The sequence below is a fragment of the Oncorhynchus gorbuscha genome, linkage group LG02, assembly GCF_021184085.1.
Source record: "Oncorhynchus gorbuscha isolate QuinsamMale2020 ecotype Even-year linkage group LG02, OgorEven_v1.0, whole genome shotgun sequence".
Lineage (NCBI taxonomy): Eukaryota > Metazoa > Chordata > Actinopteri > Salmoniformes > Salmonidae > Oncorhynchus > Oncorhynchus gorbuscha.
In genome coordinates this window covers 89,986,536-90,005,329 of record NC_060174.1, presented here as the reverse complement: position 1 = coordinate 90,005,329, position 18,794 = coordinate 89,986,536, and the positions used below count along the sequence as shown (strand labels likewise).

At 41.2% G+C, this 18,794-nt stretch overlaps 1 protein-coding gene across 4 annotated transcripts in view; it reads left to right on the top strand.

The window, feature by feature from the left end:
- The window catches only part of LOC124012624 (unconventional myosin-VIIa-like), a 91,507-nt gene that overhangs the window by 70,166 nt on the left and 2,547 nt on the right, over positions 1-18,794 (top strand). For all 4 annotated transcript variants that reach the window (XM_046326486.1, XM_046326470.1, XM_046326478.1 and 1 more), the window contains 8 exons: positions 1,118-1,223; positions 1,377-1,490; positions 15,106-15,193; positions 15,826-15,932; positions 16,013-16,198; positions 17,395-17,511; positions 17,953-18,036; positions 18,155-18,274. In XM_046326486.1, coding sequence (XP_046182442.1) covers positions 1,118-1,223; positions 1,377-1,490; positions 15,106-15,193; positions 15,826-15,932; positions 16,013-16,198; positions 17,395-17,511; positions 17,953-18,036; positions 18,155-18,274 — 922 coding nt within the window. The remainder of the gene's footprint in view (positions 1-1,117; positions 1,224-1,376; positions 1,491-15,105; positions 15,194-15,825; positions 15,933-16,012; positions 16,199-17,394; positions 17,512-17,952; positions 18,037-18,154; positions 18,275-18,794) is intronic.

The following is an 18,794-nucleotide window of genomic DNA, read 5'->3' as shown; positions in this document are numbered from 1 at the left end:
TTGAGTTTTTACCAAAAAGTTATATTTTGGTTTCATCTGACCATGACATTCTCCCAATCTTCTTCTGGATCATCCAAATGCTCTCTAGCAAACTTCAGATGGGCCTGGACATGTACTGGCTTAAGCAGGGGGACACGTCTGGCACTGCAGGATTTGAGTCCCTGGCGGCGTAGTGTGTTGCTGATGGTAGGCTTTGTTACTTTGGTCCCAGCTCTCTGCAGGTCATTCACCCCGTGTGGTTCTGGGATTTTTGCTCACTGTTCTTGTTATCAATTTGACCCCACGGGGTGAGATCTTGTGTGGAGCCCCAGATCAAGGGAGATTATCAGTGGTCTTGTATGTCTTCCATTTCCTAATAATTGCTCCCACAGTTGATTTCTTCAAACCAAGCTGCTTACCAATTGCAGATTCAGTCTTCCCAGCATGGTGCAGGTCTACAATTTTGTTTCTGGTGTCCTTTGACAGCTCTTTGGTCTTGGCCATAGTGGAGTTTGGAGTGTGACTGTTTGAGGTTGTGGACAGGTGTCTTTTATACTGATAACAAGTTCAAACAGGTGCCATAATACAGGTAAAGAGTGGAGGACAGAGGAGCCTCTTAAAGAAGAAGTTGCAGGTCTGTGAGAGCCAGAAATCTTGCTTGTTTGTAGGTGACCAAATACATATTTTCCACCATAATTTGCAAATAAATTCATAAAAAATCCTACAATGTGATTTTTCTCATTTTGTCTGTCATAGTTGAAGTGTACCTATGGTGAAAATTACAGGCCTCTCTCATCTTTTTAAGTGGGAGAACTTGCACAATTCATGGCTGACTAAATACTTTTTTGCCCCACTGTATAAGAGTTTCTCAGCCATGTAAACAGAGAAAATAAATGCTGACATTTAGGCAATAGGGCTGAATCCTAATTTGAGATCCATGCCAGATTTAGGCAAACGTTTGAGTTACTTGTGTGGATTCAGGTCCTAACCAGAGATCCACCCTAGATCCGTGCCTCCTTACTCATATTCCTTCCTTTGTCTATCTCTTGTCTTCCCCTGGGTGAAATAACAGTCCAACAGTAATTGTAGTATGATGTACTACAGTACCCATAATGTTCTGTACCCATAATGCTCACAGTAATGGATCCAGGAAGTACCCACCTCACCTGGTGGAGGTGGAGGCCATCCAGCACAAGACCACACAAATCTTTCACAAAGTGTACTTCCCCGATGACACAGACGAGGTGAGAGGTCATTACAAAGTAGCAATGGCTCGTTGAGGCCCAAAACGTTGAGTCAAAGGGTCAAACCAGCACACACGCTGACATTAAAATCTGGAACATTTTATGTGGTCACTTTATAGCAAATTGTGTAAATATGACAGTTTTCCCCCACAGGCTTTCGAAGTGGAGTCGAGTACCAAGGCCAAAGATTTCTGTCTGAACATCTCAGGCAGACTGCTCCTCAAGTCCTCCGAGGGCTTCAGCCTGTTTGTCAAGATCACTGACAAGGTATAGTACACTTCTAGGATATGGTTTCAATGAGGTCATTAGGACATGCTTTGTGACGTCATGGTCAAGTTGTATACTGGTTGTTAAAGGATGTCTTTTAAACATGACATATTAAACTGGTTGTAATCTGCTTATATGACCAGATAACAACCAAAATATGACATATTTCCCTGAATTGTTTATGACTTCATGAAAAAAGACTTCACCTGGTTGTAATCCGATCGTATCTGGTTGTATGATGTCTCTGAGAAAAGTACAATTTTACACACAAATAGTGGTACCCATAAGTACTCATTTCTGATGAAAAAACACAAATGTGAAAAATTGGTGGATATACAGATGTAGGATGTTAATTTCAGCTAGTTTGCGACAGCAGGAAAATAATCCTGCAGCAACAGGAAATGTAAATTATTAGGTGGATTAAAATTAATGGACATTTTTGTAGGGGTTGATACATTTTTCGTAAGGGAAAATCAAGTCTGAAATTTCAAAGTGGAAATTACAAATCAAATCAAATGTATTTATGAGGTCCTTTTTACATCCGCCGATGTCACAAAGTGCTATACAGAAACCCACCCTAAAACCCCAAACATCAAGCAATGCAGATGTAAACTCCCTAGAAAGGCAGGAACCTAGGAAGAAACCTAGAGAGGAAACAGGCTCTGAGGGGTGGCCAGTCCTCTTCTGGTTGTGCCGGGTGGAGATTATAACAGTACATGGCCAAGATGTTCAAACGTTCATAGTAATAATAATCACAGTGGTTGTAGAGGGTGCAACAGGTCAGCACCACTTTAAATTGAATCCGCTTGGTCTGGGCATCTCTCATAGGGAGGAGCGTATGTGGTACTATTATGTTTGTTACCTCCATGCCCCCCCCCCATACGGCCTTCAGGTCCTTACAAGTTCCATTAAATGCACCTATAAGGTGGTTATATATAAGCCCTGTAGTATGTGGTAATTTGCATAGGATTTCTGTCTTAATGCTTATATCGGAATGTCCTGGGAATTTGTTGTTGTTTAATTCTACCTTAAGCCAACAATCTATTCGATGGAGATACATCCAAAAGTATTGTTTCTTTAAAGTATACTTGGACCTTAACTCTTCATAAGAGGTAGAAGTGTTTTCTTGATAGAGACAACCAATGTTCTTTTTTCCCCTTTCTATACCAATCTTTCCAGAAAGCCATGTGTCCCCCTATTTTCAATTTAGGGTTGTTCCATAACGAAGCATAGCTTATCAAGAAAGGTAAAGATCTTGCTCTCTCTCATGAATCTGGCTCCATATATTTTTAGTATGGGACATTATTGGATCCTGGAGTCCCACCTTTTGTTGACTCAAATAATCTGATGCTCTGAATGGGACATTAAATTCCTCTTCCATGTCCCTCCCAGCACTTAAACTGGAGATGGATTTTGTTCAATAGTGGGTCTATATTTTCAGAAATCATGTTCTCTAGACCAGGATGTAACGCCATCCCCGGGTACCTCAAGTTTTTAGGGACCCATTGAAACCTCCAGGTGAGGAGGTAATTTCTCAGACAATGTTATGATAGAGGCATTACTTCAGATGTGGTCCAGTTGACTTTATAGCTCGATATCTCTGAGAATGCATTTACAAGGTCCAGTAAAGGCAGTATGGAGAGTTGGGGGTCTGATATTAATAGTAATATGTCGTCTGCATAATGCAGTAGTTTATTCCACCATATGAATCCCTTTGATTGACTGATGCAGTCTAATGGCTTCGGCTAATGGTTCTAATGCTATAATAAATAGGAGGGGCGAGAGACAGTCACCTTGTTTCGTGCCTCGTCCCACAGAAAATGGAGATGATCGTAGTCCGTTAGTGACTACTGGATGTGGGGTCGTTGTACAGAAGTGTAATAATATTCTGAAAGCCCTGTCCGAAACCATTAGTATTTCTAGTATAATGCAGGTCGTCCCAGCCCACCCTATCAAAGGCTTTCTCTGCGTCTGGGGAGAAGGCTGCCACTGAAGTATCCAAATCTATCAATTCCTCCAAACTAATAGGTCTGTCGAGCCAGTTCCTGTCTTCCTCTGCTTGTTTAGGAAGGTTCAGATTCTGAAAGAATGCCTCTGCTTTCTACGTATCTAAAGGACCATCTGAAGTAGAAAGTTCCTGATAGAAGTCTCTAAATATATTGTTTATTTCTTTATGATTGGCAATCACCTTGCCTGTCTCATTTCTGATTCCACCTACACTTTAAGGTCTGTTTCAATTTGAACCATTTTCTGTTTATCTCGTTTGATAATAGTAGCTGATTGTTGTATCATTACTCCGCGTATGTAATCTTTAAAAGCTTCCCAGACATGTACCTGTTTCACACTATTGTTGTTTGTTTCAAAGAATATCGTAATGTGTGTTTTAAGGAATTATTCTCCTATTCCAACAGTCAGATCATTGGGTGCATGATCTGTCATAGCTATCGTGCCCACATTGCAAGCACCCACTTTATCTATGAGAGAGTGTGAGATCAGAATGTAGTCAATGCGTGAATAAACAGTGTGCCTATTTGAAAAGAATGTGTAATCGCAAGCGGTTCGATTGATATCATAAAGACCTTTACACAGTGTAAAGGTCCTTTACAGTCTTTACACAGAGTTTTAATTGCTTCTTGAGTTTGAGGCCCTGGTTAGACCAGTTTTGCATTTCTCTAAAAAAGCATCAGGGACCTGATTATAATCCCCTCCCTAGTACCAGAGGAAAATCACAGACATCTAGTATTATTATAAGTCTTGGGTCCTCTTCATTTGGAGCATAAATATTTCTGAATATTATATTTTGTCCTGAAATCTTTACAAGTAAAATCAAGATTCATCTATCTTTGTCCTTAGCTCTTTGTCCATTTGAATCAAATCAAATCAAATGTATTTATTTATTTTTTCAAATTCAAATCAAATCAAATGTATTTATATAGCCCTTCGTACATCAGCTGATATCTCAAAGTGCTGTACAGAAACCCAGCCTAAAACCCCAAACAGCAAGCAATGCAGGTGTAGAAGCACGGTGGCTAGGAAAAACTCCCTAGAAAGGCCAAAACCTAGGAAGAAACCTAGAGAGGAACCAGGCTATGTGGGGTGGCCAGACCTCTTCTGGCTGTGCCGGGTAGAGATTATAACAGAACATGGCCAAGATGTTCAAATGTTCATAAATGACCAGCATGGTCGAATAATAATAAGGCAGAACAGTTGAAACTGGAGCAGCAGCACAGTCAGGTGGACTGGGGACAGCAAGGAGTGTCATCATGTCAGGTAGTCCTGGGGCATGGTCCTAGGGCTCAGGTCCTCCGAGAGAGAAAAAGAAAGAGAGAATTAGATAGAGCATATGTGGGGTGGACAGTCCTCTTCTGGCTGTGCCGGGTGGAGATTATAACAGAACATGGCCAAGATGTTCAAATGTTCATAAATGACCAGCATGGTCAAATAATAATAAGGCAGAACAGTTGAAACTGGAGCAGCAGCACAGCAAGGAGTCATCATGTCAGGTAGTCCTGGGGCATGGTCCTAGGCCTCAGGTCCTCCGAGAGAGAGAAAGAGAGAAGGAGAGAATTAGAGAACGCACACTTAGATTCACACAGGACACCGAATAGGACAGGAGAAGTACTCCAGATATAACAAACTGACCCTAGCCCCCCGAAACATAAACTACTGCAGCATAAATACTGGAGGCTGAGACAGGAGGGGTCAGGAGACACTGTGGCCCCATCCGAGGACACCCCCGGACAGGGCCAAACAGGAAGGATATAACCCCACCCACTTTGCCAAAGCACAGCCCCCACACCACTAGAGGGATATCTTCAACCACCAACTTACCATCCTGAATATAGCCCACAAAGATCTCCGCCATGGCACAACACAAGGGGCGGTGCCAACCCAGACAGGATGACCACATCAGTGAATCAACCCACTCAGGTGACGCACCCCTTCCAGGGACGGCATGAGAGAGCCCCAGTAAGCCAGTGACTCAGCCCCTGTAATAGGGTTAGAGGCAGAGAATCCCAGTGGAAAGAGGGGAACCGGCCAGGCAGAGACAGCAAGGGCGGTTCGTTGCTCCAGAGCCTTTCCGTTCACCTTCCCACTCCTGGGCTAGACTACACTCAATCATATGACCCACTGAAGAGATGAGTCTTCAGTAAGGACTTGAAGGTTGAGACCGAGTTTGCGTCTCTGACATGGGTAGGCAGACCGTTCCATAAAAATGGAGCTCTATAGGAGAAAGCCCTGCCTCCAGCTGTTTGCTTAGAAATTCTAGGTACAATTAGGAGGCCTGCGTCTTGTGACTGTAGTGTACGTGTAGGTATGTACGGCAGGACCAAATCAGAGAGATAGGTAGGAGCAAGCCCATGTAATGCTTTGTAGGTTAGCAGTAAAACCTTGAAATCAGCCCTTGCTTTGACAGGAAGCCAGTGTAGAGAGGCTAGCACTGGAGTAATATGATCAAATTTTTTGGTTCTAGTCAGGATTCTAGCAGCCGTATTTAGCACCAACTGAAGTTTATTTAGTGCTTTATCCGGGTAGCCGGAAAGTAGAGCATTGCAGTAGTCTAACCTAGAAGTAACAAAAGCATGGATTAATTTTTCTGCATCATTTTTGGACAGAACGTTTCTGATTTGTGCAATGTTACGTAGATGGAAAAACGCTGTCCTTGAAATGGTCTTGATATGTTCTTCAAAAGAGAGATCAGGGTCCAGAGTAACGCCGAGGTCCTTCACAGTTTTATTTGAGACGACTGTACAACCATTAAGATTAATTGTCAGATTCAACAGAAGATCTCTTTGTTTCTTGGGACCTAGAACAAGCATCTCTGTTTTGTCCGAGTTTAAAAGTAGAAAGTTTGCAGCCATCCACTTCCTTATGACTGAAACACATGCTTCTAGCAAGGGCAATTTTGGGGCTTCACCATGTTTCATTGAAATGTACAGCTGTGTGTCATCCGCATAGCAGTGAAAGTTAACATTATGTTTTCGAATAACATCCCCAAGAGGTAAAATATATAGTGAAAACAATTGTGGTCCTAAAACGGAACCTTGAGGAACACCGAAATTTACAGTTGATTTGTCAGAGGACAAACCATTCACAGAGACAAACTGATATCTTTCCGACAGATAAGATCTAAACCAGGCCAGAACTTGTCCGTGTAGACCAATTTGGGTTTCCAATCTCTCCAAACTTGAACTTGTATACCTTTGGAAAATAGAATAGAGACACCTCTTTTTGGGGGGTTGAATGTATTATGGTAAGCACTACCCGCCCATCTGTCTCCCACCCTAGGAGCATCCTTTTCAAGTAGGTGGGTCTCTTGGAGCATAATCACGTCTGAGTGTTTTTGTTTAAGATAATTCAATAACTTATGTCTTTTTAAATATGAACCTAGTCTGTTCACATTCCACGACGTAACTTTAATCACATTGGTCGTTATATCTGAAAGGTTGTAAATATATTATTACCACAACATAAACATAACTAGTGTTAGAATATTTTAAATCAATGCATTTCTGATAGGCACTGCTTAGCGGATCAATGAAAGTGAACAACTGGTAGTACCCCTGGTAGTACCCCTGGTAGTACCCCCCACCTCGAACACTGAACTTTCCATGTAACAAATATGTCATAAACACCCCCCAACCACGCAAGATACAAAAAAATTCACATATAAAATAAAAATCTCCCTCCCCCAAACCAGGCCTTCATCCGTGTAAAGTGTCCCGAGTGCTGACGATCCAACTAGAATTAGCACGTTTTACCAACGCCAAATATAGGCATGACCATATACATTTTGAAATGACAGATATGACATGTCATAGAGATTACATCAAAACATAGAACATAAAAGGCTGATCATTACCCCTTGGGGAACCTGTACCGTTAACACGATAAGTCATAATGATCAAATAAAATAAGCTGACTAACACTTTAGCTTGTGTCCATCACTCATGGCACGAACACGCCTGTTGTGGTCTATATTGACCCACTATTGCTGTTATTAGAATGAAAACGTAAAATAATATATATCATAAATATGATATACTTGGACTATAGTCCTGCTTAATCTAGTACTATAATGATGTCAGCTGTAAACCAGAAAGACAAATTATAGGCAGCATTTGTAGTATAAACACTCGATGAGACTGTTACTCACAACATGGGAAGTTCTATCGCCTTAGAGAAAAATGTTAGTCCATCTGTGATGAACCATTGCCACCATGTGGAACTTCCATAGCCATACCACGCTATTCAATTTGTTTTGCTTCTCAAAGTAACCAGGAACACGGCAGGATATTGCAAAGAGTATTTCAGTCCCCGTTTCATGCACCTACTGTATGCCTCACCTCCGTGAACGCATTTCTCTTGTCTTGAACCTCTTTGGAAAAGTCAGGGGAAAACTCCACCATTGAAAAGTCCTAAGCTTTTTGGCTCTGAGCCGGACCTTCTCCCTGTCAGTATATCGTAAGAATTTCACCAGGATAGGCCGGGGGTTGCGTGGGGCTGTTCCTGGGTTCAGTGTCCGATGTGTTCTCTCGATGGGCATGCTGTTTAACACCCTCCAGTGTGTTATCAAATAGGTTGCGTAAAATGTCTTTCACACAATCTTCCGTATTTATGTGGATTTTGGGAACCCCTCTAATCCGAAATGTGTTTCTCCGACTGTAATTTTCCTGTTTTTTGATCAGTCTCCATTTTTTCAACAGTGTTGTTTAGGTGGTTGTTCTTGTCCTCCAAGGTTGATATCCTCTCTTCTGCGTGTGTAACTTGGTTGTCGAGTGTGTCCACCTTTGATTTCAGTGCACCCACTGTATGTTTTATTTCAGCCAAATCTTAGCCCACTTTCGCAATTTTCTCTTCTAAATTTTTGCTCATTTTGCGAATCTCATTTGGAACTGGGTCATCAGGTTGTTCTTCTCCGCCATTTTCCTTGCTAGCTGCAGGTAGAGACGACATTTGTGGTTTTTGTTGTGACTGCTTATGTGTGTTTCTAAGTTGTTTTTCCATGTAACCGATATTTTGGACAATTAGTTAACAAAATGTGTAACTAGGCGTTGAATAATTAGTTAAAATATAGTTGGAGCTACACAGACTCTATAGTTAGCTGCTGCTCCTCGCCACATTTTTTTATAATAACTGTCACGAACCGGCTCAAAGCCCGTAACAAAAGGGAGACAACAAGGAACAAAATATATATTGATTAAATAAAGTAACTAAGTATAATATACACTGGTGTGTGTAATCAGTAGTGTAAGTGAGTGTTTTGCATGCATGATTGTGATAATGCAGGGTGTTGAAAGGTGCTTAAGCAAACAACCCAAAAAACCACCAAGAAACACAACAAAATCCATAAAGGTGTCTGCATGGAGAGAGTCTCTTCCATGAATGGGGAAGTGGTGTATTTATCCTAGGACACACCGGGCCCAGGTGTTTCCCATGTAGCTGACGACCCTCCCAACTCCGCCCACCGGCATCCTAATAAGGAAAACAAGAGGAAAGAGAGAATACGACAGAAAGAGTGGGAGAGTAGTCACATAACATCAAATTGATCAGAAATACAGCGTAGACATTGCTAATGTTGTAAATGACTTTTGTAGCTGGAAACGGCTGATTTTTAATGGAATATCTACATAGGCGTACAGAGGCCCATTATCGGCAACCATCACTCCTGTGTTTCAATGGCACGTTGTGTTAGCTAATCCAAGTTTATCATTTTAAAAGGCTAATTGATCATTAGAAAACCCTTTTACAATTATGTTAGCGCAGCTGAAAATTGTTTTTCTGATTAATGAAGCAATAAAACTGGCCTTGTTTAGACTAGTTGAGTATCTAGAGCATCAGCATTTGTGTGTTCGATTACAGGCTCAAAATGGCCAGAAACAAAGAACTTTCTTCTGAAACTCGTCAGTCTATTCTTGTTCTGAGAAATGAAGGCTATTTCATGCAAGAAATTGCCAAGAAACTGAAGATCTCGTACAACGCTGTGTACTAATCCCTTCACAGAACAGCGCAAACTGTCTCGAACCAGAATAGAAAGAGGAGTGGGAGGCCCCAGTGCACAACTGAGCAAGAGGACAAATACATTAAAGAAGCAATAAAACTGGCCTTCTTTAGACTAGTTGAGAATTTGGAGCATCAGCATTTGTGTGTTCGATTACAGGCTCAAAATGGCCAGAAACAAAGACCTTGCAGAGATGGCGCCAAAGAACATGGCTGACGTTTTACATTCTCCCAACCAATTGTGCTATTTTATATATTTTTTTGCGTTTTGTGTAACTTATTTTTGTTACTTATTGCGTACATAATGTTGCAGCTACTGTCTCTTATGACCGAACATAACTTCTGGACATCAGAAAAGTACTCCCACTCTTTCTGCCGAGGCTATAAAAGTAGCGAGGCTTACATACAGACACCGGTTAGTCAGGCTGATTGAGGTAGTATGTACATGTAGATATGGTTAAAGTGACTATGCATACCTGTATATGATGAACAGAGACTAGCAGTAGCGTAAAAGAGGGGTTGGTGGTAGCACTGGTTGGTCGGCCCAATTGAGGTAGTATGTACAGTCGTGACCAAAGGTTTTGAGAATGACACAAATATTAATTTCCACAAAGTTTGCTGCTTCAGTGTCTTTAGATATTTTTGTCAGATTTTTACTATGGAATACTGAAGTATAATTACAAGCATTTCACAAGTGTCAAAGGCTTTTATTGACATTTACATGAAGTTGATGCAAAGAGTCAATATTTGCAGTGTTGACCCTTGTTTTTCAAGACCCTACATATCGCCATGGCATGCTATCAAGTAACTTCTGGGCCACATCCTGACTGTTGGAAGCCTATTCTTGCATAATCAATGCTTGGAGTTTGTCCACCCGCCTCTTGAGGATTAACCACATGTTCTCAATGGGATTAAGGTCTGGGGAGTTTCCTGGCCATGGACCCAAAATATCGATGTTTTGTTCCCCAAGCCTCTTAGTTATCACTTTTGCCTTATGGCAAGGTGCTCCATCATGCTGAAAAAAGGCATTGTTCATCACCAAACTGTTCCTGGATGGTTGGAGAAGTTGCTCTCGGAGGATGTGTTGGTACCATTCTTTATTCATGGCTGTGTTCTTAGGCAAAATTGTGAGTGAGCCCACTCCCTTGGCTGAGAAGCAACCCCACACATGAATGGTCTCAGGATGCTTTACTGTTGGCATGATACAGGACTGATGGTAGAGCTCACCTTGTCTTCTCTGGACAAGCTTTTTTCTGGATGCCCCAAACAATCGTAAAGGGGATTCATCAGATAAAATTCCTTTACCCCAGTCCTTAGCAGTCCAAATCCTGTACAATTTGCAGAATATCAGTCTGTCCCTGATGTTTTCCTAGAGAGAAGTGGCTTCTTTGCTGCCCTTCTTGACACCAGGCCATCCTCCAAAGGTCTTCGCCTCACTGTGAGTGCAGATGCACTCACACCTGCCTGCTGTCATTCCTGAGCAACTCTGTACTGTTGGTGCCTCGATCCCGCAGCTGAATCAACTTTAGGACACGGTCCTGGCGCTTGCTGGACTTTCTTGGGCGCCCTGAAGCCTTCTTCAGAACAATTGAACCGCTTTCCTTGAAGTTCTTGATGATCCAATAAATGGTTGATTTAGGTGCCATCTTACTGGAAACAATATCCTTGCCTGTGAATCCCTTTCTGTGCAAAGCAATGATGTCAAAACGTGTTTCCTTGCAGGTAACCATGATTGACAGAGGAAGACCAATGATTCCAAGCACCGTCCTCCTTTTGAATCTTCCAGTCTCTTATTCAAACTCAATCAGCATGACGGAGTGATCTCCAGCCTTGTCCTCATCAACACTCACACCTCTGTTAATGAGAGAATCACTGACATGATGTCAGCTGGTCCTTTTGTGGCAGGGCTGAAATCCAGTGGAAATGTTTTTGGGGAATTCAGTTATTTGCATGGCAAAGGGGACTTTGCTATTATTTGCAATTCATCTGATCACTCTCCATAACATTCTGGAGTATATGCAAATTGCCATCATACAAACTGAGGCAGCAGACTTTGGGAAAATGTATATTTGTGTCATTCTCAAAACTTTTGGCCACGACTGTACATGAATGTATAGTTAAAGTGACGATGCATAGATGATAAACAGAGAGTCGCAGCAGCGTAAAAGGAGGGGTTGGGGTTGAGGGGCACACAAAGTGTTTTTAGTTTGAATAACAGACGCCTCACAAGTCCTCAACTGGCAACTTCATTAAATAGTACCTGCAAAAATACAGTCGCAACGTCAACAGTGAAGACATGACTCCAGGACGCTGGCCTTCAAGGCAGAGTTGTAAAGAAAAAGCCATATTTCAGTCTGGCCAATGAAAATAAAATATTAAGATTGGCAAAAGAATACAGGCACTGGACAGAGGAATTCTGCAAAAAGGCCTGGAGTCTCCTCTTCACTGTTAACGTTGAGACTGGTGTTTTGTGGGTACTATTTAATGAAGCTGCCTGTTGAGGACTTGTGAGGCGTCTGTTTCTCAAAATAGACGCTATAATGTACTTGGGGCCTCCCACTCCTCTTTCTATTCTGGTTAGTGCCAATTTGCGCTGAAGGGAGTAGTACACAGCGTTGTATGAGAACCTCTCAGAACAAGAATAGACTGACGAGTTTCAGAATAAAGGTCTTTGTTTCTGGCCATTTTAAGCCTGTAATCAAACACACAAATGCTGATGCTCCAGATACTCAACTATTCTAAATAAGGCCAATTTTATTGCCTCTTTAATCAGGTCAACAGTTTTCAGCTGTGCTAACATAATTGCAAAAGGGTTTTTCTAATGATCAATAAGCCTTTTAAAATGATAAACTTGGATTAGCTAACACAACGTGCCATTGGAACACAGGAGTGATGGTTGATGATAATAGGCCTCTGTACGCCTATGTAGATTATTTTTATTTTTTTAATCTGCCGTTTCCAGCTACAATAGTCATTTACAACATTAACAATGTCTACACTGTCTACAATGTATTTCTGATCAATTTTAATGGATGAAAAATGTGCTTTTCTTTCAAAAACAAGGACATTTCTAAGTGACCCCAAACTTTTGAACGGTAGTGTATATATTTTAATAAAATGTTACAATTTAATAATATTCATTCAAATAATATATTACTACAGTGTGAGATGCAGATCTTAATAGTTTAAAGATACCACTCTACTCTATCCATCCTCCTCTATAACTCCTGCACACCAATTTATGTTATTTTAGTAAGATTTCGCTACTGTCACAGAATATAATCTGAATGTGAGGATGATTCAACTGATTCTAGATTACAGTGCATTCGGAAAGTATTCAGACCCCTTGACTTTTTCCACATTGTCTATGTTACAGCCTTTTTCTAAAATTGATTAATTGTTATTTTCCCTCACCAATCTACACACAATACCCCATAATGACAAAGCAAAAACAGCTTTTAAGACATAACATTTTTGCAAACTGAAATATCACATTTACATACATAAATATTCAGACTTTGCTATGAGACTCGAAATTGAGCTCAGGTCCATCCTGTTTCCATTGATCATCCTTGAGATGTTTCTACAACTTGATTGGAGTCCACCTGTGGTAAATTCAATTGATTGGACATGATTTGAAAAGGCACACCTGTCTACATTAGGTCCCACAGTTGACAGTGCATGTCAGAGCAAGCCATGAGTTCGAAGGAATTATCCGTAGAGATCCGTGACAGGATTGTGTCGAGGCACAGATCTGGGTAAGGGTACAAAAAAAATGCTGCAGAATTGAAGGTCCCCAAGATCACGGAGCTGTGAGGGGAACGGCACCTCAGTACCTCCAGGCTCTGATCAGGCCCTACACCCAAATAAGGGCACTGCGTTCATCCACCTCTGGCCTGCTCGCCTCCCTACCACTGAGGAAGTACAGTTCCCGCTCAGCTCAGTCAAAACTGTTCGCTGCTCTGGCTCCCCAATGGTGGAACAAACTCCCTCACGACGCCAGGACAGCGGAGTCAATCACCACCTTCCGGAGACACCTGAAACCCCACCTCTTTAAGGAATACCTAGGATAGGATAAAGTAATCCTTCTCACCCCCCCTCCCCCCCCTTAAAATATTTAGATGCACTATTGTAAAGTGGTTGTTCCACTGGATGTCATAAGGTGAATGCACTAATTTGTAAGTCGCTCTGGATAAGAGCGTCTGCTAAATGACTTAAATGTAAATGTAAATGTAAATCACAGTGGTCTCCATCATTCTTAAATGGAAGAAGTTTAGAACCACCAAGACTCTTCCTAGAGCTGGCTGCCCGGCCAAACTGAGCAATCGGGGGGAGAAGGGCCTCAGGGTGACCAAGAACCTGATGGTCACTGACAGAGCTCCAGAGTTCCTCTGGAGATGGGAGAACCTTCCAAAGGACAATCATCTCTGCAGCACTCCACCAATCAGGCCTTTATGGTAGAGTGCCCAGACGGGAGCCACTCCTCAGTAAAAGGCACATGACTGACCGCTTGGAGTTTGCTAAAAGGCACCTAAAGGATTCTCAGACCATGAGAAACAATATTCTCTGGTCTGATGAAAATAAGATTGAACTCTTTGGCCTGAATGCCAAGCGTCACTTCTGGAGGAAACCTGGCACCATCCCTACGGTGAAGCATGGTGATGGTGGCAGCAGCATCATGCTGTGGGGATGTTTTTCAGTGTCAGAGACTGGGAGACTAGTCAGGATCAAGAGAAAGATGTACAGAACAAAGTACAGAGAGATCCCCTGTTGAAAACCTGCTCCAGAGTGCTCAGGACCTCAGACTGGGGCAAAGGTTCACCTTCCAACAGGACAACGACCCTAAGCACACAACCAGGACAACACAGGAGTGGCTTCGGGACAAGTCTCTGTATGTCCCAGCCATAGCCCGGTCTTGAACTTGATCAAACATCTCTGGAGAGACCTGAAAATAGCTGTGCAGCTCCCCATCCAACCTGACAGAACTTGAGAGGATCTGCAGTGAAGAATGGGAGAAACTCCCCAAATACAGGTGTGCCAAGCTTATAGCATCATACCCAAGAAGACTCGAGGCTGTAATCGCTGCCAAAGGTGCTTCAACAAAGTACTGAGTAAAGGGTCTGAATACTCATATAAATGTGTTATTTCAATTTTTCTAAAAAATGACAACAAAAAAAATTAAAATCTAAAAACCTGTTTTTGCTTTGTAATTATGGGGTATTGTGTGTAGAATAATGAGAACATTTAATATATATATATATATATATATATATATATATATATATATATATATATATATATATATATATATATATATATAGGCAAGTCAGTTAAGAACAAATTATTATTTTCAATGATGGCCTAGGAACCATGTTGGGTTAACTGCCTTATTCAGGGGCAGAATGACAGATTTTTACCTCGGCAGCTCAGGGATTTGATCTTGCAACCTTTCGGTTACTAGTTCAACTCTCTAACCACTAGGCTACCTGTCGCCCCTTTATAGAATAAGGCTATAATGTAACAAAATGTGGGAAAAGTCCAGGGGTCTGAATACTTTCCGAGTGCACTGTAACTGTATTGATATTTGTGTTTGACCTTTGCTGGTTGTTTCCAGGTCATCAGTGTGCCTGAGGGGGATTTCTTCTTTGACTTTGTGAGACATCTGACCGACTGGATCAAAAAAGCCAGACCTGCAAAGGACGGTAAAGACATCTGTTGACTGTAGAGGGCCCTAGTAGAAAGGTTACCCGTAGGAACGGAAAATCCAAGCTGAGATCTCTTCTTTATCACCTTTAATTCTCCCATACAAAAATTAGCTTTATTCAACCCTGAAAAAAAGGATTGCTTATTTTCTCATACTTCTCTTCTCAAATTTTGCTCCAGAGAAACAACCATATATCATCTCAGATCTGTCTCACTCTGATCAAAATATCATTTTTATAAAGTCTCTCAAATTGAAAGGATGGAATAAAACACCTTTAGGCTATGACCCAAAATGACCCAAGTTGTTAGTTTGAGGGTTAAATAAGTCTATTTCCAACTTTCATGTAGGCATCCAACATTATTGGGGTCAGAAAGAAAGAATGACGCACCATATTAATCCTAAGGATTTATTGATGACCCAAATTTCAGCACCTAGTGTAGCCTTCAGGAGTGGGCCACATAAATATTTGATCAAACATGGTGTTTCATGTTATAGGACTGTCAACATGTTGTGGTTAAAGCTAGATGAAAATAATATGAAGGTTAAGCTTGGGTTGGGGAACTTGCCATCTATGTTGATGTATTAATATGATAGGTACGTCCTGAATCTCTCGGTATCATCCATCTGCAGGTGTAGTGCCTTCACTGACCTATCAGGTGTTCTTCATGAAGAAATTGTGGACCAATACCATACCAGGGAAAGACTCCATGGCTGACTACATCTTTCACTACTACCAGGTGTGTGTGCGTGTGGGTGTGCGAGTGCTCGTGCGTATTTGTGTAACTGGTATTGACCCTCCTCACTGCTCTTTCTTCAGGAGCTTCCAAAGTATCTCCGTGGTTACCACCAGTGTTCCCGGGAAGAGGTTTTCCAGCTGGGAGCGCTGATCTACAGGGTGAAGTTTGAGGAGGACAAATCCCAGTTTCCAAACATTCCCAAGATGTTGAAGGAGCTGATCCCTCAGGACCAGATCAGACACCTCTCGCCTGACGACTGGAAACGGGTGAGTCAGAAAATTTGAATTTCTGTCGGCATAAATAGTGTTTAACATGATTTTTGAACTACCTTGTCACTGTACCCCATACATACAATTATATGTAAGGTCCCTCAGTCGAGCAGTGAATTTCAAACAGATTCAACCACAAAGACCAGGTAGGTTTTCCAATGCCTCGCAAAGAAGGGCACCCTTTGAGCATGATGAAGTTATTAATTACACTTTGGATGGTGTATCAATACACCCAATCACTACAAAGATACAGGCGTCCTTCCTAACTTAGTTGCTGGAGAGGAATGAACCTGCTTAGTGATTTCACCATGAGTCCAATGGTGATTTTAAAACAGTCACAGAGTTTAATGGCTGTGATAGGAGAAAACGGAGGATGGAACAACAACCTTGTAGTTACTCCACTGTACTAAACTAAATGACAGAGTGAAAAGAAGGAAGCCTGTTATGGGTATGCTTGTCATCGGTAAGGACTAGGGAGTTTTTTTAGGATGAAAAGAAACAGAGTACAGATAAGCACAGGCAAAATCCTAGAGGAAAACCTGGTTCAGTTTGCTTTCCAACAAACACTGAGAGACAAATTCAGGAAAAAAAAACTAAAACGCAAAGCCAAATATACACTGACGACAACATTGAATGTTCCTGAGTTTTGACTTAAATTGGCTTGAAAATCTATGGAAAGACTTGAAAATGACTGTCTAGCAATGATCAACAAACAACTTGACAGAGCTTGAAGAACTTTAAAAAGCATAATGTGCAAATATTGTAGAATGCAGGTGTGCAAAGCTCTTAGAGACTTACCCAGAAAGACTCCCAGCTTTAATCGCTGCAAAAGGTGATTCTAACATGTATTGACTCATTCTTCAATAAAATAGCAAATATGTCAAAAAGCATTGTTTTCACATTGTCAATGTGTTTAGATGGGTGAGACAATCAATTTTGAATTCAAGCTGTAACACAACAAAATGTGAAATGATTCATGAGGTATGAATACTTTCTGAATGCACTGTAATTCAGGGAACCACACTTGCACGATGAGTAACCTTGCCTTAGACCTGGAGACTAGTGTTAGCTCCCAGAGTGAATGCCTAGGCTTTAGCTTAATGGGCTAACACAGTTTTGTAGCGTATATAGGAATCCGGGGGGTTAAATCATATTTGGTCACACACTCTGCTGCTTGTTTTTTTGTCTTGCAGTCTATAGTGGCGTTTTTCAACAAGCAGTCGGGGAAGACTCGAGAGGAGGCCAAGCTCTCATTCCTCAAAGTCATCTTCAAGTGGCCTACGTTTGGTTCGGCCTTCTTTGAAGTCAAGGTAAAGATTTCTATATGAATTCATGTTCTTGTGCAAGCGGTACAGAATGATCATTGTTTGTGTTTTTTCTTTTTGTTAACATTTGAGTCACCATGTGTATCTGAGTGCTGATTAGTACTTCGGGAGGTTTTTGTTCAAATGAATGTTCTTGATCAATGGTGTAAATTTCAGAATAGTTCATTCAATCTCAATCGTGGACTATTATTATTGACCTGGTCAAAGAGTTGTTGTGCATTCCTTGCTACTTTTTAATTTTTTAAAACTTGTTTTATAAATGTATTATCTCGGTCAGTTTATCTGTGGTAAGGGCCTATTGTCTGCCTCAAACCCAGTATCTATTTAGTTATTTAATTCATTTTAAAAACATCACAAACTCAAGTTGTTTGTTATAGGTTTGTGAGATACCAATTGTGACTAAACTGATGTTTTCCTATTCAACAGCAAACCAGTGATCCAAACTTCCCAGAGATCCTCTTGATAGCAATCAACAAACATGGTGTCAGCCTGATCGACCCCAAGTCAAAGGTGAGTGTGTGCCTACATGCATGGGTGTGTGTGCACATTTTCTTGCGCACACATGTGTGTTATGGAAGTTGTGTATGTGTGTGTTGACTGTGTAATTCTCTTATTCCCACCTCAACAGGACATCTTGACCACACACCCATTCACTAAGATCTCCAACTGGAGCAGTGGCAACACCTACTTCCACATCACCATCGGAAACCTGGTCCGAGGCACCAAGCTGCTGTGTGAGACCTCACTGGTGAGCTACTGGACGTTTCAACATACACAACATGACATGACATGACATGACATATGACATAAAATGACATTATACACACTGTATCGAAGTATTCTAAAGATGTGGACCAAACAAAGCACTTGTCTTTTCCTACAAGCATTGACTTTGCTGATAATTACTTAATTGAGGAAATATTGACTTACTACTATAACCAATTTCACATCCACAGTTTTTATGCAAGTAATGTCATACCGTATAAAAAAAAAATCACAACAGCTGTGATGGGAACAGGGAGCTTTGGTACGATATTATAAATGCCAAAAGATAATTATTTTGTTTGTAATTTGTTTGTTTGACATGGTGGGATCTTTTTGTGTCTGTAAAATTAATTATGCAAGAAATGGCGGTGGAAATGCCTTTATGCATAAATATTGATATAATAACAATTATATTGAAGTAAACTTGGGAGTCACACAATGATACAATGATACGGTGTGTGGTTCTCCTACTACGACTTGGGAAAACATGCAGTTTATTAGGC